The following is a 26,059-nucleotide window of genomic DNA, read 5'->3' on the forward strand; positions in this document are numbered from 1 at the left end:
TGTCACATCACTTGCCACATCACCTGCCACGTCACCTGCCACAAGTTGTGGATTGTCCACTTGCCACGTCACTTGCCACATCACCTACCACGTCACTTGCCACAAGATGTGGATTGTCCACTTGCCACGTCACTTGCCACGTCACCTGCCACAAGTTTTGGATTGTCCACTTGCCACATCACTTGCCACGTCAGCTGCCACGTCACTTGCCACAAGATGTGGATTGTCCACTTGTCACATCACCTGCCACGTCACCTGCCACAAGTTGTGGATTGTCCACTTGCCACGTCACTTGCCACATCACCTGCCACGTCACTTGCCACGAGATGTGGATTGTCCACTTGCCACGTCACTTGCCACGTCACCTGCCACGTCATTTGCCACGTCACCTGCCACAAGTTTTGGATTGTCCACTTGCCACGTCAGCTGCCACGTCACTTGCCACAAGATGTGGATTGTCCACTTGTCACATCACCTGCCACATCACTTGCCACATCACCTGCCACGTCACCTGCCACAAGTTGTGGATTGTCCACTTGCCACGTCACTTGCCACATCACCTGCCACGTCACTTGCCACAAGATGTGGATTGTCCACTTTCCACGTCACCTGCCATGCCACCTGCCACAAGTTGTGGATTGTCCACTTGCCACGTCACCAGCCACATCACCTGCCACAAGTTGTGGATTGTCCACTTGCCACACCACTTTCCACGTCACCTGCCACGTCACCTGCCACAAGATGTGGATTGTCCACTTGCCACATCACCAGCCACATCACCTGCCACAAGTTGTGGATTGTCCACTTGCCACATCACTTTCCACATCACCTGCCACGTCACCTGCCACAAGTTGTGGATTGTTCCCTTGCCACGTCCCTTGCCACGTCCCCTGACACGTCACCTGCCACAAGTGGATTGTCCACTTGCCACATCACTTGCCACATCACCTGCCACAAGTTGTGGATTGTCCACTTGCCACGTCACCTGACACAAGTTGTGGATTGTCCACTCGCCACGTCACTTGCCACATCCCCTGCCACAAGTGGATTGTCCACTTGCCACGTCACTTGCCACGTCCCCTGCCACAAGTGGATTGTCCACTTGCCACGTCACTTGCCACGTCACCTGCCACAAGTTATGGATTGTCCACTTGCCACGTCACATGCCAGTCACCTGCCACAAGTTGTTGATTTTCCACTTGCCACATCACCTGCCAGGTCACTTGCCGCGTCACCTGCCAGGTCACTTGCCACAAGTTGTGGATTGTCCACTTTCCATGTCACTTGCCACTTCACCTGCCACGTCACTTGCCACAAGTTGTGGATTGTCCACTTGCCACATCACTTGCCACCTGCCATGTCACTTGCCACAAGTTGTGGATTGTCCACTTGCCACGTTACTTGCCACCTGCCATGTCACTTGCCACAAGTTGTGGATTGTCCACTTGCAATTGCAATTGTTTAAAATATTTTTCTAATGGTTTTTCATCATTTGCAATCATTTTTGAGATTTTTAATGTAAAAAAAAGGTCACCTTTAAAAACGCATATAAACACAAACGCGGCTAAACGCGGTAGCGACGTTTTGCCGCATTTTACCGCGTTTTGCCGGGTTTTTTGCGTCTGAAACGTGGACATTTTTGCTTCTGAACGCATTTTTTTTGCTTCTGGAAAAACTAGATTAAACGCAACTGCATAAAAACGGAAAAAAAACGAGACTGTGTGCATGGACACATAGGATAACATTGAATGAGTTCAGGGGCAGTTGAAAAAACTGTCCAACTGCATCTGAACGCGCGTTTAACTGCGTCTCGTGTGCATGAGGCCTAACAGTGACTGTGTGTTGTCAGTGACAGCTCAGTGAGTGTGCTGGGAGCAAAAAGTAAGCACGCTCCCAACAATGACACAGCATGGACACATGGGTGCAGCACGTGGACGTTAAGGTCCACTAGCCCTGTTGCTGAATACATGCATTGGACTGTGGGCAAATGGTTAAAAGAAAGAATAGGAGGTGTTTGTGTGAAAATTAAGCTCCTTCTATCTTTCTCTCTAGGAACCAACCACACTTTGTAGCATAAGATAGCAGGATAGGAAAAAAACAGCAGACAGCTTGTATAGCAGGGGAAAGTGCTGACAATGTGAAAAAAGCAGAGGTTATGAAAATGAAGAGCATAAAAAAATGTTTTCTGTAGTCCAGCAGAAAAGACAACACAGCTTGGGATTTTAGTGCAGCAGAGGCAGTATTGTCAGCTCACTTCAGAGAGTTGGCTTCTGCCAAGATCTACAGTTGTTTTTTCTGTAGCAGCATTTTAAAAGACAAAGAATGGGAGACCTGTGTATAAGGCTCGGTTCACACAGGGGGCGATGCGGGGCGACACGACTTGCCACTCCGCGACCTGCCGCGACCTCAGCGGCGACTTGCAAATGACTTCTGTATAGAAGTCAATGCAAGTCGCCCGAGGTCGCCCAAAAGTAGTACAGGAACCTTTTTTCTAAGTCGGAGCGACTCGAGTCGCTCCTCTTAGAACGGTTCTGTAGTACAGAACGGGGGCGACTTGTCAGGTCGCGGCACGGCAAGTCGTGTCGCCTCTCGTCGCCCCCTGTGTGAACCGAGCCTAAAGTATATTACAGGTATGTACACAATGTGTGTGTTTTTTTTTTATTTAGTTTTTATTATTTTTGCCCAAACATGCACTGTAAGGCCCCTTTTCTCACAGGCTGGATATGATTTTGCTCAGCAGGGGATAACAGGTCCATATTTACTCTGCTTATGCAGAGTTTACACAAACACAGCCTGCTCTGCTCTATGGGCAACCGGATGTAAACGGACTGGCTGTCCGTTTTGCATCGAGGGGAATGGACCTTCCCTTTTTGTTTTTTATTTATTTTTTATTGTGGGATCGGACTGGGCGGTAGCCAGCTGTAAATGGACACAAGTCTGTTCACATCAGACTACCCATAGAGGAGAATGGAGTGTCAGATCAGGTCTGGCTGAAAAACTTCTCTTATAAAAGGGGCCTAAGGCTCTAAAACTTGTCAGTATTGACATGGTGGAAATTACATATTTTTTCTATGTTTACAGGTGCAGATTAAAGGGGAACTGCAGTCTGGTCACACAATTTGTAATAAAAACATATTTGCCATTCTGAAGCTTCCCTCCAACCACTTTGCATATTATTATGTTATATATACTGTTACATAGTTACATTGTAGGTGAGGTTGAAAAAACACACAAGTCCGACCTATGTGTGTGATTTATGTCATTATTATTATTATTTCAGTTACTTTATATAGCGCCATCAATTTACGTAGCGCTTTATATATACATTGTACATTCACATCAGTCCCTACCCTCAAGGAGCTTACAATCTAAGGTCCCTAACTCACATTCATGCATACTAGGGACAATTTAGACAGGATCCAATTAACCTACCAGTATGTCTTTGGAGTGTGGGAGGAAACCGGAGAACCCGGAGGAAACCCACGCAGGCACAGGGAGAGCATGCAAACTCCAGGCAGGTAGTGTCGTGGCTGGGATTAGAATCAGCGACCCTTCTTACTGCTTGGTGAGAGTGCTACCCACTACACCACTGTGCCACCCAGTATTACCTTGTATATCCCTGAAAGGTGTGGTTGTTCAGGTGCTTATCTAATAGTTTATTGAAACTATCGATGCCCCCCTGCTGAGGCCACCGCCTGTGGAAGGGAAATCCACATCTTTGCCGCTCTTACATTAAAGAACCCTCTACGTAGTTTAAGGTTAAACCTCTTTTCTTCTAATTTTAATGAGCAGCCATGAGTCTTGTTAAACTCCCTTCCGCAAAAAAAGTTTTATCCCGATTGTGGGGTCGCCAGTACGTTATTTGTAAATTGAAATCCTCATAACTAATATCCTCCAGACACTTTATTAGCTTTGTTGCCCTTCTTTGTTATTGCTCCATTTCTAGTACATCCTTCCTGAGGACTGGTGCCCAGAACTGGACAACTTACTTTAGGTGCGGCCGGACCAGAGTCTTGTAGAGCAGGAGCATTATCGTTTTATCTTTGGCATTAACCCCCTTTTTTAATGCATGCCAATATTCTTTTTTAATTGGCAGCAGCTTGGCATTGCATGCCATTGCTGAGCCTATCATCTACTAGGACCCCCAGGTCCTTTTCCATCCTAGATTCCCCCAGAGGTTCTCCCCCCCCCCAGTGTACAGATTGCATTCACATTTTTTGCCACCCAAATGCATTATTTTACATTTTCTACATTGAACCTCATTTGCCATGTAGTTGCCCACCCCATTAATTTGTTGAGATTTATTTGCAAGGTTTCCACATCCTGCGGATAAGTTATCCCCCTGGTTTGCTTGGTATCATCCGCAAATATAGAGAATGAACTGTTTACTCCATCCTCCAGGTCGTTTAAGAACAAATTAAACAGGATTGGTCCCAGCACAGAACCCTGGGGGACCCCACTACCCACCCCTGACCATTCCGCGTACTCCCCATTTATCACCACCCTCTGAACTCGCCCTTGTAGCCAGGTTTCAATCCATGTACTCACCCTATGGTTCATGCCAACAGACCTTAGTTTGTATAGTAAATGTTTATGGGGAACTGTGTCAAATGCTTTCGCAATATCCAAATACACCACGTCTACGGGCCTTCCTTGATCTAGATGGCAACTCACCTCCTCATAGAAGGTTAATAGATTGGTTTGGCAATAACGATCCTTCATGAATCCATGCTGATTACTGCTAATGATACCGTTCTTATTACTAAAATCTTGTATATAGTCCCTTAGCATGTCTTCCAAGAGTTTACATACTATTGATGTTAGGCTGATTGGTCTGTAATTCCCAGGGATGTATTTTGGGCCCTTTTTAAATATTGGTGCTACATTGGCTTTTCTCCAATCAGCTGGTATCATTCCAGTCATTAGACTGTCAGTAAAAATTAGGAACAATGGTCTGGCAATTACTTGACTGAGTTCCCCAAGTACTCTCGGGTGCAAGCCATCTGGTCCCGGTGATTTATTAATGTTAAGTTTCCCAAGTCTAATTTTAATTCTGTCCTCTATTAACCATGGAGGTGCTTCCTGTGATGTGTCATGAGGATAAACACTGCAGTTTTGATTACTGAAGCCCCACGATTCCCTCATGAAGACTGAGGAGAAGAATAAATTCAATACCTTCGTACCCATCCTTTGTAACCAGATGTCCTTCCTCATTCTTTATGGGGCCAATATGTGCTCCCTTTTTTACTGTTTACATACTTAAAGAATTTCATGGGATTTTTTTTTGCTCTCCTGCGGTATGTGTCTTTTATGTTCCAAGTTAGCCATCCTTATTGCACCCTTACATTTCTTGTTGCATTCTTTATAAAGTCTGAATGCTGATGATGATCCCTCAACCTTGAATTTTTTGAAGGCCTTCTCCTTTGCTTTTAAATGCATTTTTACATTGGAGTTAAGCCATCCAGGACTTTTGTTCGCTCTTTTAAATTTACTACCTAATGGGATGCATTGGCTAATGCCCTTATTTAGTACGCTCTTAAAGCAAACCCATCCTCTCCTCCGTGTTCTTTCTTCCTAAGATTTTATCCCAATTCATGCCTTCTAGCAAGGTTAGTAGTTTAGGTAAGTTGGCTCTTTTGAAATTCAGTGTCTGATCACTGTTACCTAAATTGCCTCCTATTTCCCCATCCGCGATCAGGTCTGGATTGTTGGTAATCAGTAGTTCCAGTAACTCTTTATTTCTAGTTGGTGCGTCTACCATCTGACCCATAAAATTGTCCTGGAAGACATTTAGGAACTGGCGAGCCTTAGATTAATGCGTGGTTCCCTCTGCCCAGTCTGTGTCTGTATCGCAGTCCCTACCGTGCCTTGCAGACAGCCAGGCGTGGTCGCGCCCCCAAGTGGCTCTGTACTGTGGGCGTTACTCTGTACCTGTCTCTCCTCGATCAGCTGAGGCAGGTTACCTAATTAGCTGGTTATAAAACCCTGTCTCACTCTGAGAGCTTTGTCAGTTCATTTTCTCACGTTAGCCAAGTATTCCTGTCTTCTGTTGCAGTGTTCCAAGCCTGACCCTGGCTTCAGATCCTGGCTTTGTTTATTGTTATCCCGACTTCTGGAATCCCTGACCGCGGATTTACCTTGACTATCGCTTGGCTATTCCTGACAAGCCCCCATGCACAGATTCACAGCCCAGGTAGCTTATCACTTTTGTTACCGTGGACTGTGTGTATTTGCAAGGTTGAGCGTACATCTCTGCGCCATGGACTCCAACCTAGGTAAGTCCTTACAGTCTGGATAATTAAAGTCCCCCATTATGATAACTTCCCATTCTTGCTGCTAAACCAAATTGTGATAGATCTGTCTCCCCTTCCTCCCTCAGTTTAGGGGGCCTATAGCATACTTTCCCCTTAGCTTCATCCCTTTTGGAGCTCTACCCATAAGGATTCAACCTCCTCCCTAGCTCCCTTAGTGATGTCATCTCTCACATTCACTTGTACATTATTCTTGATATATAGGCATACCCCTGCCCTTTTTTTTTTTTACCCTCTCTATCCTTGCGATAAAGGGTATACCCTTGAACGGTTGCCAGCCAATAATGAGAGTTGTCTAAATCTTCCTCGTACAACGATATCTCCAGTTCTCCCTTCTTGTCCTCCAGGCTCCTGGCATTGGTGAACATGTCACGTAGTTTAGACTGGTCCCATATCCTCTTATTGGGTGTTCCAAGATTTCAACTAGGACTTGCTACTGTACTTACCTTGGGTTTATGTGCTTTTGGTAAAGTTTGGTCAAGCCTAGTTTAAAAACCCAACTTTTTGCCCATATCCCTTCTATAGTACTGGTTATTGACTGAGAAGTCGGCCCAGTCCTCCAGGAACCCAAGCCCTCCTTTCTACACTAGCTCCTCAGCCACTTGTTTACTTACCTAATCTCCCTTTGCCTTTCTGGTGTGGCTCGATGTACCGGTAGTATTCTTGAGAATACTACACAAGTCCCTAAAATCGTTTTTTAGGACTCTCCATCTGCCTCTGACTTTGTCATTGGTGCCAACCTGTATCATGACAGCTGGGTCTTCCCCCAGCCCCTCCCAGTAATCTGTCCTCCAGATCCGAGATGTGCTGAACCCAAGCACCCAGTAGACCACATACAGTTCGGCACTTCAGGTCTTTGTTACAGATTGGCCTCTCTGTCCTAAGAATTGAGTCCCCTACCACCAGAATCTGGCTTTCCTTTCCCTTCGGTCCCCCCCAACTCTCAGTGGAGGAGTTCTTCCCCTGGGAGCTAGGAGAGTCCCTCAGCTCCAGCAGTGCTGGTCCCTGACTGGTTTCACCAATGTCACTCAATGGAGCGTACTTATTGGGATGCTCCAGCCCTGGATCGGCCTCCCTGGCACTTCCCCCTCTACCCTTCCTGACTGTCACTCATCTACTCTTTCCTAGTGCCTGCACCTCTGTCTCCACCCGCCTCTGTGCTGGCCCCTGCTGTGTACGTTCCTGGCTCTCCTTTAGTATGGAGGGACTTCTCAGGCTGACAGTTGCTTCTCCAGATTCAGAACCTGGGCTTCCAGGGAAACAATGTGCTTGCATTCAGCAGTATATAGCATTCTTCACCCTAGATCGGATGATCAAGGAACGCATACATGCTGCAAGATGTACAACAGATCGCCTCTCCACACCCGCCGGACATTGCACCTACTAATTTAATGAGGATTGGGGATTATACCCTGTCCAAATTGCCTAACAACTAGCTTCCTGGCACTAATACTGTGATTCTGTACTTGCCAAGTATGCTGCAGAAATCACCCTCCACTGAGTCTGGCTGCAACCATTTTAACTGTGGGCAGCTGAAGCTGGTGCTTGTTCTCTTCCTGGATTGATGCAGACACACAGAAGCACACCTCTAGCATTGCAGCTCTCATTGACCCTCTTATGACTCAACCCCCCCCCCCCCTTTCTCACTCTTGGGAGAGTTTGCCAAGAAGGAAGAGAGCTGTACATGATGTCATAGGCCTAGGCTTTTTACCAGACAAGAAATAGGAAGTGGGCTGTATAAGGTATTTATTGGCAGAAAAAAATGTTTTTGCTATCCAAAGTTAAAACAAAATTTTAAAAGATGGAAAGATGAAAAAATGACTGAAGTGTCGCTTTAAACAACATGTGTCAGGCAAGGTCTGGAATGCTTGTGCTCCAAGTAGTTTGCACTGCATTGTGTTATATTCTTAATATCTAAATTTTAATTGGCTTATTATACTTTATTCAGAATATAATATTTTTCATACTGTGTGAAAGAACTTTGAGACAATAATTTCTATGTTGTGACTTGCGATAATTGAAGAAGTAAATATTTAAAATCTGTCAGGATTTTGAGGAATAGTATATATTTTATATAAGCTTTTCTTAAGTGTAAATGAAGGTTTGCATAGAATCTGAAATTCCCTTCCCCCCTTACATCCTGTCATTAGAATGTGGAGCTGTGTTATCCTTAGCCCTCCCACCTCTGTAGAGGAGGAGTTGTCTTTTGTGGCGCGAAATTAGAGCTGTTAATATAATGGTAAAGTTGGGAGGAGGGGTCTCTCTTGAATTTTACACACAGAAGGACACATGTCTTGCACACAGGCTGCCAGCATACAAAGGGCTGCCATTTTAGGTTTGAAATAACCTTATATCTTCTATAAGAATCATTGTACTATTTTTGTAAGCATTCTTTTGTATTTAAATGTGTACAAATAAATACACATTTTTGAATTACGCTGACTCAGATCTAATTAAGGAAATTCGTCTCACAAGAATTGATTGATTTCAACATAAGACTTTGAAATATTTCATATTTCATAATATTTTATATATTTCTTATATTACAATTGGCGAGCTACAACCAGTTCAATCATAAGTCGGAAGTTTTTTTTTCCAAACTTCATCCTTTGATCAGAGGGGAATGAATTGATGAACAGAGATTAAACTTCGCAAAGATTGAAAAAGAACCTAGAAGAAAAATCGATCGATTGATTGTGAAAGACCGGAGAATTTCCAGGAAAAAACTGACGGGTTTTTTATTTGGTGAGTAGAAACGTAATTATGGAATTTGTAGCTGTTTTAGCTGATGAAAGTACATTAGAATTTAAAGGTTTATCGAAACAGGTCTCTGATGCTGTTTTATGGAAATTAATGTATGATCAATGCTTTCAGGCAAATGCTGACATTGAGAAGGATAGATTCTCATTAGTTAAAACAAAGAAAAAAGTACGTAATATAATGAAACTTGTTAAAAGTTATAATGATATGGTGTTTGATATGCCAGGAAAACAAAGTCAAAGTGTAACTGAAAATGTACTTTTTGAATCTAGTTGTTCAAATTGTGAGACTTTTTGTACATATATTGAAAATTTAGAGAATGAAATAGAAATTGCAGCAAAGCAGGAGAAGAAATATACTGAACAATTATTGACTGAAAAAATTGAATTGGAACATAGAATTGATGCATTATTGCAATCTCTGAAAGAAAATGAAAATCAAATAGGTTTTTTGGAAAGCTGTGTGCATGGAAATATTTTAAATTTGTTTAAGACCCAGTTATTACAAGCTGAGATTCCTGCACATGTTCAGTGCTCAAGGATGGAGGATGATGAACATATGATGAAGGCAGCCGTCAACGTCATATCCTGTAATGAGTCAAATGTTAATATTTCCTCAGAAAATGAGAGTGGGAAGTCAGTTGATTTAAATAATACTGATAGTAAGCAGAAATGTAGATTTTCATCGCCATATGCTCAGAGGAAAGTCTATAAAAAGTTGAATAATAATAATACACAAAAGAGGTTGTATTATCCGAAAATTTTGCCCAGGCGTCAAGAAGTTTATTCTGTACGTTGGCACAGTAATCTGAGGTATAGAGGTCATAATAAGCAAATTCATTTTTCTTCTAAGACCCAAAGACAAAGATTGCAAACTGAAAATAGTCCATTAAGACAGGAAAGGTTTAATTATGTAGCATATAACACTCTGAAAACAGTCAGCAGTCCTTAAATTAACTGCAGATATGGTAAGAATTTTCTGGTTGACGTTTTATGGCTATGAATAAGGATTGATATGAGTTTAAAAAATTTTGGTTTTGACGTTTGGAATATTATTGAGGACTTTGATATAATTTTAATATTTTCAAGTATAATCTATTGGATTATTATTTTTTATCTATGTTTCATTGTCATGAGTATTAAGTTTTTATTTTTGTTTTGTTCTGGCTGAACATTGAAAGGACTAGAAAAAATGGTTTTAAGAATAGTTGTGTATTCAGTAACTGAAGACCTTTTCAGCATGGTATTCAATTAGCAATTGAATGAATAGACAACAAGGAGAGACAGAGAAAAGTGATGAGCTTGTATTTGTTGATTTAAACCGCATTGAGTATTGACAAGGAAGAGAAGTAAGGTTCACTAATGATTTAGAGTGATAGTTCATATGTTGTACGTTATCTATGTAGAGGTTTTGTGGATTCATCCAATAAGACTCTTGTGCAGAAAGAGACATTAGAAGTAGTTTTTGACCTTGCAGAGAGTAATTCTTTTGCATATGTTATTGTAAAAATTCCATCACATAAAAAGATAGTGAGTTATCTGTAGGTAACAGAACAGCAGAATTCATTGGCAAAGGAAGCAGCTTTTGCATGGAGAGTTAGTAATTCAACCTGGAATGGTATCTATTAATGTTGTGAAAAAATGGACACACAGATTCCTTTAATTTCAGAGGGAAAAAAGGTCACAATCTTTTTTATCCTCATAGGGTGCCACAGAGTTATTATTTGGGTCATTAGACCATAAGTTTGTGTCATGACAAAAAAGGATTTTCGTGTTTTTATATAAATCACAACACCTTCAGGTGGGATTCACTAATGATGATGCTTTAACTATTGTTTAGAGGTTGAATAATCATGTTTTTCTAGTTTGGGATATATCAGCAAACTTCAGTTGTGACAGAGGATGTGTAATATCAGGGAATAAAAACAGAGATTTCATGTACGATAACATTCACAGTTTGTAGGTATTATTGTGAGGATGTATCAGATAATTAAATCTAGGATTGATAAAGGTTGTTGGACAAAGGAAATATTTGGGTTGATGTTGTTCCAGTTATTTTTAATGGATGTAAGAAGCACAATTTCTGATGCTACAAAGTATTCTCCTTTTGAGTTTAAAAGAAAAAGTAAAATGGCGTTTGTATCGCCTCGTGGAGTCATAATTGGTTGAAGAAGAGATACAAAATGGTTTCTCTAAAAATTTTCAGTTGAGAAAATAAAATGGAGTTTGTGTTGCCTCGTGGAGTAAGAAGGTATACAAAATGGTTCCTCCTCATATTTCTAAGTTTGAAAAAGAAAGTTAATTCATGATAAAAAGTGTCTTTGTTAGTTAAAAATATAAGTTTTTATATTACAATGTTTCTTGATTAAGAGATTAAGAAATAATTTGTATATATATTGATAAGGTAAAAAGGTTTGTGTATGTTTAAAATGATTTTTTACAAAGGGTTATTCATAGCAACCCTTAGGAATTTAGAATGAGACACCCATTGTTTTAGAAAGGTGGGAGGGAAAATACTCATTCTGTGGAACAATATAGCCCAGCTGAACTTTTAAGCTAGTCTTAAAAAGAAAAAAGGTGGGAGTTGGTGTTTAGGAGTAGAATTTTGTAACAAGAGAGGAGACAGTCAATTACTGGAGGGCATACATTCCAGGGAGATTTTTTCTCCAGCACACACAAGACACATATATATCATGAAGGATTGTTATTAAATCCATGCACATATCGGATTTAATCTTCAGAATAATCTATTTTTTGATATTTTACAATTGATATTGTTTTTTGTAACATTGTGTTATTTTGTTGTTAAACCAAAATTATCTTTTGTATAAGATAAGCGGTCTATTAAGTAGACCAGAAACAGAAAGGTTTATTTAAGATAAAATTAGATATTGTTGACACAAGTCTAAGACAAGAAAAGATAAAAGATGATTAAAGAATTGTTACATGTGAGGCCACACCCAGAGATGGTGACACATCACAGAGTTTCAGGAGTTGAAACATGGAAAAGTAATTGGGAAAGTCTATGGACATTTTGGGATGTTCAAGGGGTACAAATACTTTCTCAGTTCAGTGAAACAAGTATGTAGAAAGAAAAATGTGGGTATAACAAATTTTATATTCCAAGATAATGATGCTGCCTTTATTTTTTCAGGAATTAAAAATAAAAAAATCGAACCTGAAGAAAGTGCGTATTCCAAAAGAAAAAGATGTCAGCACAACAAATGAAAAGTTTTAAAGAGAGAAAGTGTATCATCACTACAGGATGCATCTTTTCCCTAGTGACAATTTTATTTGTGATAAGATATATCAAGAATTGTTCAAGTTATATAAAGACTAACAGGAATGAAGAATTACACAACAAAGATCATATGTTGTTCAGAAATAAGAGAGATGTAGACATTGATATCAATGCAGATGAACTGAAAAATAAGAACATTGATATCATTACAAAGGACAAAAATGATAGAGTTATTGATATTAGTGCATATGATAAAAATCATAATTTTAGAGATGTTGATATTAATACAGCAGAAGATTTGTATGGATTTTTGTGTATTGGTGATGGATATCGTTGTTGTTTACAATTGTATTTCATTCACAGCAATGATATTGACATCAAAGTTAAAATAGAATCCAAAACAAAGTTTGTTAAAATGCAGGGATCTTATAGACTAAATAACAAAACCGGAACTTTTGAGTGTAACATATTGTTGAGGAGTTTCTGGTCTATATTTTTAAAGGGTAATGAGTCAACAATTTGGTCTGGAGATGTTACTAATATTATGACAAGATCTGGGAAAATACTTTATTCCTTTGATCAATTTTATTATCTTTTTCAAAGTTTTGTAAAGATATTAAATCCAAAATATTTAAACATCATTGGAGATGAAAAAGGAGACGTTGTAAGAACATGGGATTTTAAAGTTATAAGAAAATTTACTGAAATAAGGGTCAAAATCGATATCTTTATAGTTGATAAGATTGTTCCAGAAATTAATATTTTCCCACAATCTTTGAAAATTATGGAAGATAAAGATAATTTGCATTTGATATGTGATACAAAAATATCTTTACCTCAAAATTCATTGTTGACTTGGAAAAGGAATGGTGAGTTTTTGGGTAGTTTTCTTTATAGTTCAACTATCATAATTCATAAAGGAATTTTTGGTAGTGTGAATTGGATCAATAATACATTTGTTTATCAACAAATGAGAGTATCTTTGAATGATACTGGTATATATGAATGTTGCATATCAATAGAAAATTATCCGGTGAAATATGCAAAGGCAAGTGTTGTTGTTATGTCTCCAAGGAAAACTCCATGTGTCAATAAGAAAAGTTTCTCTGCAAGCCCTTTTCAGATTAACCATTTCCAATCCAGAACTCTTTTGAGAGAGGGAAAGTTTGTCATTGTTTTGTGGAACTTTAATGTTTCAGAATGGAAAATTTCTACAAGGTTTCCACAATGTCAAGGACATCTGGTTAATATGGAATTGGGTATTGAGAGATGGTTTGGAATTAATAATAGAAATTATAACAGGAATAAGCGTGGTATTGTTGAAGGTATTTTAGGAGGGATTGGCACAATCGGGAGTATAACAAATAGTATGGATATTAGTACTTTAAAGTCTGATCTAGAAACCGCTGGTTTAGTGGGAAGTAATGGTATTAAAATACAAAGACATTTAAATCAGATTTTAGAAAATATGGTAATTAAAACTGCTAATATAATGGGTCCATCTATTTTACATCTTCAAAATATTACTCTTGATCGGATGAGAAGTGAACAACATTCTCATATAGCCAGAGCATGTTTAGAAATTCAAACGGAATATTCCACTAATTTTAAAATAATTGCGCAAGCATTTCAGAGTGGAATAACTCCTCTTGGCATTTTACAGTATTTGCCCAAAGAATATTTATATGCGATAAATCATACAGATTTATGGGTAAATAAATGGATAGGATGCAAGCAGGACATATGTTATAGTTCTTCTATGATTCCAATAGCCGGAAAAGAACAAATTTTGGTTCCAATCACTGTTTTGGGATTACCTGTCAGTAATACACAATTATTATACTATAAATTACAGTATACAGATTTTGTATTTAACAATGAAAATTCTGAATTAGAACAATTAGATTTGTCATCATGTTTACAATTCCAGTCTAAAATTATATGTTTACCTAATCAAGATAAAAGCATATTTCATTCTTGTTATCATAATCATACATTATGTTCAGCAAGAATTGAAAATAAAATTAATTCTGAATTAGTTACTCGTGTAGATAAAAAGAAGGTTTGTTTTCAAATTATGTCAGATACAGAAAGGGTTAAAACTTTTTTCTCTTCTTGTACAAATACAGAAAACCTAAATCAAGGGTTGTATTGTATAGAAGGAGATATTGTTGCAATAAGTATTAATGGGTTGAGAACAAATTTAACAAATATGTTTATGAAAAATATTAGCACTCTACCTACACAGTATAATATTTCCCAAATAGATGAATTTCCATGGGAAAAATGGGCAAATATAATTCAAAAGGATCAAGGTTTATTAATAGCTTTGGCTAAGGAATTGCAGAATGCAGAAGTATTGTTTAAACATGAACAAGGTAATTTGCAAGAAATATCACATCAATGGTCAGAATTTTCAGGAAGTAATTGGTGGAAAAGATTTAGTAATAGTGTATCCATGTGGGGAAAAACTTCGATAACTTCAGCAGCAGGAAATATTTTATCACATCCTATTGTAATTATTTTTATTATTATCATGTTATTCCTTATATTCCAGTTATGTTTAATGTTTAGAATGAAAAAATTATATTATCGAATTAGAAATGATATTAAGAAAGGAGATGATTTGTTACAAAGTAAATTGAAGAGGAAAATGCATTTTGAAGGTATGAATTCAGTTTTGCATGACAAAACATTTGGAGTTATTGAATCAAAGTTTGTTTGAATGTGACATGAATGATGATGGATGAATTTTTAATCTGAAAAATATGATTGGTATTCATATTTCAGAGGGGAATGTTATATTCTTAATATCTAAATTTTAATTGGCTTATTATACTTTATTCAGAATATAATATTTTTCATACTGTGTGAAAGAACTTTGAGACAATAATTTCTATGTTGTGACTTGCGATAATTGAAGAAGTAAATATTTAAAATCTGTCAGGATTTTGAGGAATAGTATATATTTTATATAAGCTTTTCTTAAGTGTAAATGAAGGTTTGCATAGAATCTGAAATTCCCTTCCCCCCTTACATCCTGTCATTAGAATGTGGAGCTGTGTTATCCTTAGCCCTCCCACCTCTGTAGAGGAGGAGTTGTCTTTTGTGGCGCGAAATTAGAGCTGTTAATATAATGGTAAAGTTGGGAGGAGGGGTCTCTCTTGAATTTTACACACAGAAGGACACATGTCTTGCACACAGGCTGCCAGCATACAAAGGGCTGCCATTTTAGGTTTGAAATAACCTTATATCTTCTATAAGAATCATTGTACTATTTTTGTAAGCATTCTTTTGTATTTAAATGTGTACAAATAAATACACATTTTTGAATTACGCTGACTCAGATCTAATTAAGGAAATTCGTCTCACAAGAATTGATTGATTTCAACATAAGACTTTGAAATATCATTATTTCATAATATTTCATATTTCATATTTTACACATTGCAACACAGACACGGGTAAAAACTACAAGTGCGCACCTGATTAAGACACCACTTCAAAAAGAGTGGTGTGGGGGAAAAAAATCAAAATAGAAGTTAATTGGTCACTATAGGCATCTGCACAAGTTGAGATAGAACTTGTTTAAGACACTGTTACTACCCCCCCACCAGGATTTGGTACCATCCTTGTATTTCTTTCAATGCAGGAACTTGGCTATAATGGCAAACAAACTACCAAAGAATGTTCCAGTATTTCCTGAAGATTTGTTAATTCAGGCTTATTTCATAAACCGTACAAATGGCAAAAGAGGACCAGAAGATGGTAACCCCTTAACAACCAATAAGATTTCAGCTTACTGAAGTCAGCTGATGTGATTTTTGATTGGTTTGAATTCCTTCATTTTGTACACTTTCATTGATCTGCCCTGCTATATTGCTTTTTTTTCTGAGAAGGTACACTTATTCTGTTTGCCCTACTGGTTACCACAGTCCCCTCCACAGATGCATAATTAGCTCAATCTGAGATTTGCAGCCTCCATGGTTTGTTTGCATCTTGTGCCAAAAATCCTTCTATGTCCTGGCCATACATGCACAACAGTCGCTTCAAAATCAATGAGTTTTATCAGCCTGTGTTTCTTGGTCAGAGACTGAGTTAGATGGGCTTCATAGACTTCAATGTGCAGGCGTGGTCAGGACACAGAGGACTTGCAGTGCAGGATATAAACAGTCCCCAGAGGCCAGAGCCATTAGATGGAGGCAAATATGCATCTCTGGAGAAATTAGGTGGGTGAATCTATTTAGTCACCTTAAAGGGGCAAACAGGATAAGAGCACTTCTCATTTAAAGTAGCTATAAGGCTGTGCAACTTTTAAATGCTTGTAGTAACCTGACATTTACATTTATCTCTCAGGCTCTTTCAGCTGGATTCAGAGACAGAGGCCATACAGAAATTTCATGAATACACAATCAAATTGCGTCCTTTTTATGAAAGTGCAAGGCAAGGACTTCGGCTAGACACTGTCCAGCAGCTTACAGACTTTCTACGCAGCCATCCCAACTGGTCTTTGGCACACGTGGCAGTTGAGATGGGACTTCGAGACAGCTTTAGACACAATGGCATTCTAAGGTGAGGGAAAACAATTATGCTATTCACTAGAGTTGGGCCGGACACACCCCAGTTCGGTTCGTGCCAGAACCCCTAACATCACAAAAGTTCAGACCCCAGGCCTCAAACCTTATTAAAGGTTTATATGCCATAAAGAGGGTATGGGGTCCTGGGTACTGCCCTGGGGGACATGTATCAATGCAATTAATTTTTTTTTTTAAATATCGTTTTTACAGGAGAAATTATTTTAATTATGCTTAACCACTTAACGACCGCCGCATGCCATTGTACGTCATCACAATGGCATGTACAGGCACAAGCACGTACATGTACGTGCTTGCCTTCCAGCGGGTGGGGGGTCCGATCGGACCCCCTCCCGCTGGATGCGGCGGTCCGTTTCGCTGCAGGAGCGATCCGGGATGAGGGGATGGCCGTTGGTTTCTGGCCACCCCCCTCTCGATCGCTCCTGGCGAATGAGAAGCTTCCTCCCACTGTGTATTGTATACACAGGCAGGGAGATAGTGATGTCATTCTCCTCGGGGCGGTCTTTTTGACCGGACTACGAGGAGAAGACTAAAAGTAAGTGCACCAAACACTACACTGACACTAATACATAGGCACACAACCCCCCCCCCCCAGTCACAGTGTCACTGATTGCAGTGATCATTTATTTACTGATCACTGCATTCAGTGTCAGTTGTAAAAGTAAAAAGTGTCAGGGCAGTTAGTGTTAGGTCCAGGGTAGCCCCCTACCACCCCCCAATAAAGGTTTAACCCCCTGATTGCCCTTAGAGTTAACCCTTTCACCCCCTTTTGCCAGTGTCACTAAGCGATCGTTTTTCTGATCGCTGCATTAGTGTCGCTAGGTAGCTAGTTATTTTTTTAGGTTCACCGCCAGGTTTTTATAGCGCTAGGTACCCCCATATACTACCCAATAACAGTTTTAACCCCCTGATTGCTCCTAGTTAACCCTTTCACCAGCGATCACCGTATAAGTGTCACTGGTGACGCTGGTTAGCCAGTTAGTTATTTAGGTTCCCCGTCAGGTTTTTATATAGCACCAGGGACCCCCATATACTACCTAATAAAAATTTGAACCCCCTGATTGCCCCTAGTTAACCCTTTCACCAGTGATCACCGTATACGTGTTACGGGTGACTCTGGTTAGTTAGTTTGCTTTTTATAGCATCAGGGCACCCACCATTTATTACCCAATAAAGGTTTAACCCCCTGATCACCCGGCGGGTGATATCAATTAGGTTTTAGGGTCAGGGTCTGAGTCGCCCCAGGCTAGTGCCAGTACCGCTAACACCCACGTGCAAAGCATACACCTCCCGTAGTGGTATAGGCTCTGAACAGATCAATATCTGATCTGATCAGATCTATACTAGCGTCCCCAGCAGTTTAGGGTTCCAAAAAAACGCATTGTTAGCGGGATCAGCCCAGATACCTGCTAGCACCTGCGTTTTGCCCCTCCGCCCAGCCCACCCAAGTGCAGTATCGATCGATCACTGTCACTTACAAAACATTAAACACATAACTACAGCGATCGCAGAGTCAGGCCTGATCCCTGCGATCGCTAACAGTTTTTTTTGGTAGCGTTTTATATTTAAATCCGGAAGGCAGTGCTTGGTTTTCGGGGTCCCGTACGTGGCTAGGCTCCCAAAAAGTCCCACTTATGTGGTATCCCCGTACTCAGGAGAAGCAGCAGAATATATTTTGGGGTGCAATTCCACATATAACTATGGCATGTGTGAGCAATATATCATTTAGTGACAACTTTTTGTAAACTTTTTTTTTTTTTGTGTCATTATTCAATCACTTGGGACAAAAAAAAATATTCAATGGGCTCAACATGCCCCTCAGCAATTTCCTTGGGGTGTCTGCTTTCCAAAATGGGGTCATTTGGGGGGGGGGTTTGTACTGCCCTGCCATTTTAGCACCTCAAGAAATGAGATAGGCAGTCATAAATTAAAAGCTGTGTAAATTCCAGAAAATGTACTCTAGTTTGTAGACGCTATAACTTTTGCGCAAACCAATAAATATACGCTTATTGACATTTTTTTTACTAAAGACACGTGGCTGAATAAATTTTGCCCTAAATGTATGACTAAAATTGAGTTTATTCGATTTTTCTTATAGCAAAAAGTAGAAAATATATCTTTTTTTTTCTCAAAATTTTCGGTCTTTTTCCAGTTATATCGCAAAAAATAAAAATCGCAGAGGCAATCAAATACCATCAAAAAGCTCTATTTGTGGGAAGAAAAGGACGCAAATTTCATTTGGGTACAACATTGAATGACCGCGCAATTACCAGTTAAAGCAGTGCAGTGCGAAATTGTAAAAAGACCTCTGGTCCTTAGGCTGAAAATTGGTCCGGGGTTAAAGTGAAACAATAAAAATGAAAAATTCCTTTAAATATAGTGCCTGGGGGTCCCCTTAGTCTGCCTGTAAAGGGGGGTATCTATACCATGTATAGAACCTGCTGCAGCAAAACCTGATTTATATATATATATATATATATATATATATATATATATATATATATATATATATATATATATATATATATATATTAATTTGATATATTTTTCCCTACAGTCTTTCTCTATTTTGTAAACAACGACTTGGGGAGCTAGTCTATATGATGAGGCAACAATTTTGTGCACTTGGAACAAAATTAGAGATTTTTTGGATACATTCTGATGTGTCTTTTGCAGACTTTGGAAATAACAAATTTTTGCACCGCAGTGAGCAAGCCTTATGTTAAGAAGGCAAATTATAATACACTGTTTTTAGATGCCACTGATGCCACCGCTGATCTACAGACCAGTGAAAGGAAGAAAACATTTTCCTGCAGAATGCTGAGAGAGCAGGAAATGGCTAGAGATACACTTGATGAAAGCAAGAATTGGCCTTTCTGTAAAAAATAGAAAATGTATGCACCAGTCAAACAGGTGCGGAAAAATTGGGCTTTGGGTGTTGGTGGTGCGCAGTCATGTTGGTACAGGAGGGGGGCCATCACCAAACAGTTTCCACGAAGTTGGGAGCATGAAATTGTCTAAGGACTGACGCCTTAAGGGTGGATGAACTTGACTGGCCTGCACAGACAGTCATGACCTCAACCCAATAGAACACCTTTGGCCCCATTCCCCTGAGCGTTTTTTAGCTTGAAGCCTGAAGCTACAAAAAAAGGTTGGAGAGGGAAAAAAAATCTATTATCTTCTCTATGAAAACGGTTCACATCTCCGCTCCAAGACGCCTGAAGCTCAAACAAATTCTGGAACTTTTTTTTTTTTAGGCAGATTACAGACAGTTTTCTGCTTTTTACATTTGTGACCATTTTACCTGTACAAAATCGCGCTACCTTTCTACCTGAAAACGCTACTCCCAGGTGTGAAGGGGGCCTTTGGGATGGAGACTGCAAACCAAGCCTTCTTGTCCAACATCAGTGCCCAACCTCACAAATGCGCTTCTGGAAGAATGGTCCAACCTTCCCATAGATACATTCCTTTTTTTTTTTTTTTTTTATTGTTTATTTCTTTATTTGACATATTACAAGTTATAACAGACCAAGTTACAATATCAGTTTTATATTTTACAGTTTTGTTTCCTTATACCGCTAATACATCATATTCTCGTTTTCCTATTTATTTCAATTGATCCGTGCAAAACAACTTTTTATATTTTTCTCTTATTCTTACTTGCCACTATCATATATACTACCTAACCATCCTTTAGACACAAGTATTTACAAACATACACACAGACATAAACACAAAAAAACAAAAAAAATAAAAATAAATAAATAAATAAAAAAATATAAAAAACACACGCACTCTCCGGGCGAAAAATCCATAGCGTAGTTTCCATAGTGAGTTAGTTATATATCACAAGCTGACAAAGGAGGAGAATGTTTATACCCACATCTTCCTTTGAATACTGCTTTTACTGTCCCACTCAAACAGAAAAAGAAAAACTATACTAACCACTCAATACAGACTCCCCCATTACCAATGAGGGTGGAGCTACCCGTGGATCCGATATCCATCGTTTCCATATTTTAATCCAGTTATTGGATTCTCCCCTATTGCAACCAATTTGTTGTTCTTTCAAGATGTTTTCATTTACCTGAAGACGCCAGTCCTCAAGTAAAAGTGCATTCGAAGATATCCACCTTAGAGCAATTAACTTACGTGCAATAAACAATAGTCTGGTGACTAATATCATCACCTCCCTGGGAAAGAAACCTTCCTCGTCCAAATATCCCAGTAGACATGTCATAGGGGTCCTGTCGATATGCGTATTACATGTAGCATTGATTGTATTAACCACCTCTTGCCAATATCTAGCCACTTTTGGACAATTCCACATCATGTGTATTAAATCCGCTGGAGACTTTTGACATCTAGGACACTCTGGAGAATCGCGTCTGCCCCACTTAAATAATTTAACTGGTGTTCTATATACCCTATATATTATAAATAGTTGCGTCAGGCAATGAGCCGGTGATAATGATACTAGGGGTACCCTTCTCAAAATAATTTGCCAGTTTTCATCTGAGATGTCCCCTATGTCTCTCTCCCAGCCTGTTCTACCCGGGCTGACAACTTTATCCTGATATAGTCTCATCAATTGACCATATAAAGACGAGATCAAGCCCTTTTTTTCCTCCCCCCTTGCTAATGATGTTATAAGTGGGGTAGGTTTTATCACTATCTTTTCCCTTCTAAACTGAGTTTGAATCACATGCCGTAATTGTAAATATTTATAGAAGTGACTAGAAGGCAGTTGAAAGGATTCTTGCAGGTCCTGAAAGGAGCGCAGAACGTTATGTGTAAACATCTGTTCTATATATTGAAGCCCCTTAGAGTGCCAGCTTTCGAATCCCTCCAATTTATATAGTTCTTTGTATTGCTTATTCCCCCAAAGCGGGGAGTATTTTGAGACTCCTTCAAATTTCATTATACTCCTCATTTCCTTCCAGACTCTATTCATAAGTGTCGTTGTTAGACCCCTACCGGTGTTACCCAGGGCTCCGGATTCCAACTGAGCCACAAGATTATATCGAAAACTGTTATTTAACAGTAAAACCTGTATGGGGTCTTCCCAATTACTTTCCCCCCAGCCTGCAAAATGCTGAAGCTGGGAGGCTATGAAGTAGAGTCTTGGCTGTGGTACCGCTAATCCACCCCAATCCCTTGCCCTCTGGAGAATTGATAACTTAATTCTCGGGGTTTTTCCTTTCCACAATAGCCTACGAAATATTGATTCTGTTTTTTTGAACCATTTTAACGTTATCCATATCGGTGAATTATGGAGTGTATATATAACAATTGAGGGGTCCAGATCATTTTTATGAGATTTGCACAGCCTACCACCGATAATGGCAATTTGGTCCACGCCATGCTCTTAAGTTGAAATTTGTTAAGAATAGGTGACAAGTTATCCATTAAATAGTTTTCTATTCTAGAGTTTATAATTATTCCCAAGTATTTAAATGATGACACTATTTTAACTTGAGGGGCCTCTTTTAACCTGGACAGACTAGGATTGTCTAAGGGAAGTAGTACGGATTTATCCCAATTAATAATGTAACCAGAAAACGATCCAAATTGTTTTATTAGTGACATTAAGGAGCTTAAAGAACCTTCTGTATCCCCAAGAAACAGTAATGCATCATCAGCATACAAGGAGATTTTTTCAATCCTCGTTCCTCTAATAAATCCGCAAATAGATTCTGCCTGTCAAACGGCCTCGGCCAGTGGTTCAAGGGCCAGTGCGAATAGTAAAGGAGACAGGGGACACCCCTGTCTTGTTCCTCTGTATAATGGGAAAAATTCTGAAACCGTGCCATTTATTTGCATACATGCCCTCGGAGTGGCATACAGCATCCTGATCCACCTTATAAACTTGTCCCCCAGGCCAAACAAACCCAACACCTCCCACAGATATGTCCACTCGACACTGTCGAAAGCTTTCGCAGCGTCGAGTGACAAAATCGCTCTTGTCCCAATATTATCAGTTGGTATTTGCATATTCAAATAAAGCCTCCTTATATTAATAGCTGTAGACCTTGTTGGGATAAAGCCACATTGGTCACGATGAATCAATCCCTGCATATGTCTACTTAGTCTTTTAGCCAGGACCCTGGCTAAAATCTTAGCGTCCGAGTTCAACAATGATATCGGGCGGTAGGATTCCGGAGCCAAAGGGTCCTTTCCCGGCTTTGCTAATACAATAATACAAGCATCCCTCATAGATTCAGGAAGCCTGAATGATTCCAAAGCCTGGTTAAGGACCTTCAATAATTCTGGAAGCAAAACCTCACCATATTGTTTATATACTTCTGAGGGTAACCCATCAATACCCGGGGCTTTATCATTTGGACTTTCTTCCACTGCCTTAATCAATTCCTCCAATGTCAGAGGAGCACCCAGTTCTTGTTTATCATTTTCAGAAAGAGAGGGGAGTTTTAAAGGTTCTAAAAACTCTCTAAGTCTTGTCTCGGAACAATTAACTTTATTTTGATATAAATTACTATAAAAATGAACAAAGGATCGCATTATTTCCTTCTGGTCATAAGTAATATCTCCCTCCACTGTACGAATAGCAGAAATAATTTTACTATCTTCTTGGGATTTAGCTATTACTGATAGCATTCTGCCTGATTTTTCCCCTTCTTCAAATCTGCGACATCTAGACAAAAAGTCAGACCGCGCAGCCTTTTTCATAGAAGTTTGTTTATATAATAATTGTGCATCCTTCCACACCCTACGATTAGAGGTAGTAGGACTCTGAATATACTGAACTTCTTTCTGCTGCACCTCTGCTGCTAACAGCGATTCCCGTTCTCTACATGCTTTTTTGTAGACGCTTATGGCCTTAACCAATAATCCTCTCAAAAATGCCTTCATGGTGTCCCATACTACCTGAGGTGATGTTGAGTTATTATTAATTTGAAAAAATTCAACTAAGGCCAACCTCATTTCATCCCCCTGATGGGGAACTTTAAACCAGAAAGCAGGAACTCTCCAGTTAGACCTAATTTTAGGCTTTATTTTATCTACTGTTACTACTAACGGTGAATGATCTGATAAATCTCTTGTTAAATAATAAACATCAGAAACCCAAACAATAGCTGAGTCTGTTCCCAAGAACATATCTAACCTTGATAGGGTCTGAAAAGTACCAGAGCAACAAGAATATTCTTTAGAAGATGGATTCCTAAGCCGCCATATGTCATACAGTCCAAGCTCCTGAATATAATTGTAGAATGTAGTATTCACATTAGGGCCTGCTGGATATCTGTCCATGCTGGGATTACATACATTATTGAAATCCCCCATAATAAACATGGGGGTCCCTGGATTATCAGCCAATATCATCCCTATCTGTCGCATTACTTCACTGTTATATGGAGGAGGGATATAAATAGACCCCAAAATACATTGCGTAGAAAACAGTGTACATACCAGCAAAACAAACCTACCCTGTGGATCTATCCTTGCTTGCTTGCAGGAAAACTGGACCTTTGAGGAAATTAATATACTTGTTCCTCTTGCGTAAGCTGAATATACTGAATGGTATTGAGTAGTGTACTTTTTATTCTGTAATAAGCTAACAGTATCTTTAGTTAAATGTGTTTCCTGCAAGCAAACAATCAACGGGTCATGCTGGACCAGTTTATTGAACATAGCACGCTTTTTAATAGGGTTCTTAATCCCTCTAATATTCCATGACCATATTCTGATCTTATTATCCATTAATAATTATATATACACACACATGACATGGTGCCCATATTGTCCACATGATCCCCAAAATACGGTAAACCATACAACAGTAAGTCATTATACGGTCTTCCTCCATTTGAAGAGTTACAGACCTGACCAGCCCAACATTCAGTTGATCTCTTAAGCGTATCGTACTGTAATAGACATAAACAAAATAATACAACAGCATCAAGCAGTAACATGTAAATTGTCGCCCATACACACACACATACACCCATACACACACAAAAAACAAAAAAGAAATAAAAAAAAAAAAACAAGAAAAAAAAAAAAAAAAAAAAACATTGTTTCCCGCAGGAAGGTGTATACAGGGGAGAAGGAAAAAATCCATCCAGGCTTGAGCCCTAATGAGGAGGAGTTCTTGTACTATTGCAAGTACAAAAGCAGGGGCTCCTGCCTAAAAAAAAAAAAAAAATATATATATATATATATATATATATATATATATATATATATACATACACACACATATACATATATACACATATATACACATACATACACACACATATACATATATACACATATATATATATATATATATATATATATATATATATATATATATATACACATACACATATACACATGCATACACACATATATATAAATAAAAGGGGAGGGATAAGGGAAGGAAGAAAAAAAGAAAAAAAAAATGCCTCAGGTGGGCGCAAGGAAAGGACAAGGAAAGGAAGGGGCAGGAAGGGGCAGGGTTGGGGACAAGGAAGAGAAAAAAAAAAAAGAGATTAAAGGTTAGAAAACAAAACATTTTTGTCTCTGTCCCCTCCCCCATATAGTACAGAGAAAAGTTCTTTTCCAAATCCCAGTCGCATTTCTTCACCTTCTATCGCATTTTTAACACATTTTTAATTTTTCATCATATTTTTAATCATTATCCTTTGAATTTATTCATAAAAAGTTCAGTTTCCTTGCACAACATCAGTGCTGTCAACAAGCGATGAAATATGTTGCTCATTTTTGTCAAGCCAAGATGCCGCTGCCTTAGAATTATCAAAAAAAAAAGTTTCTCCTCTAGCTATAATCGTTAATTTGGCAGGATAAAGCATGGAATATTGAACTTGAATATCACGAAGTCGCCTTTTAACATCTTTAAATTGAGCCCTTTGCTTTTGAACCTCAGCAGAATAGTCCGGAAAAAAAGAAATTCTAGACCCATTGACTTCGATGGTGCCCTTAATACGAGCCAGTGATAATATTTTGTCTCTGTCTCTGTAATGAAGCATTTTTAGAATAAACTGCCTTGGATATTTACCCGGAGGTGGGGGTCTAGCAGGAATACGGTGTGCTCTCTCCACAGCGAAGAAAGGGGTAAAGTTTTTTTTGTCAAACACTTCCAGTAACCACTGCTCTATGAATTCCGTTGGCTTCCCCCCTTCTAGG

The 26,059-nt window shown here is 39.1% G+C and overlaps 1 protein-coding gene across 8 annotated transcripts in view; it reads left to right on the top strand.

Annotated features, from left to right (window-relative positions):
- PLA2G6 (phospholipase A2 group VI) overlaps positions 1-26,059 on the top strand; it is a 252,096-nt gene that overhangs the window by 29,643 nt on the left and 196,394 nt on the right. For all 8 annotated transcript variants that reach the window (XM_077452375.1, XM_077452379.1, XM_077452372.1 and 5 more), the window contains one exon: positions 16,668-16,883. In XM_077452375.1, the coding sequence (XP_077308501.1) occupies positions 16,668-16,883 (216 nt within the window). The remainder of the gene's footprint in view (positions 1-16,667; positions 16,884-26,059) is intronic.

The sequence above is a fragment of the Lithobates pipiens genome, unplaced genomic scaffold (genome assembly GCF_037356315.1).
Source record: "Lithobates pipiens isolate NorthernLeopardFrog02 unplaced genomic scaffold, aLitPip1_a1.2 Scaffold_23, whole genome shotgun sequence".
Taxonomy (NCBI): Eukaryota; Metazoa; Chordata; class Amphibia; order Anura; family Ranidae; genus Lithobates; species Lithobates pipiens.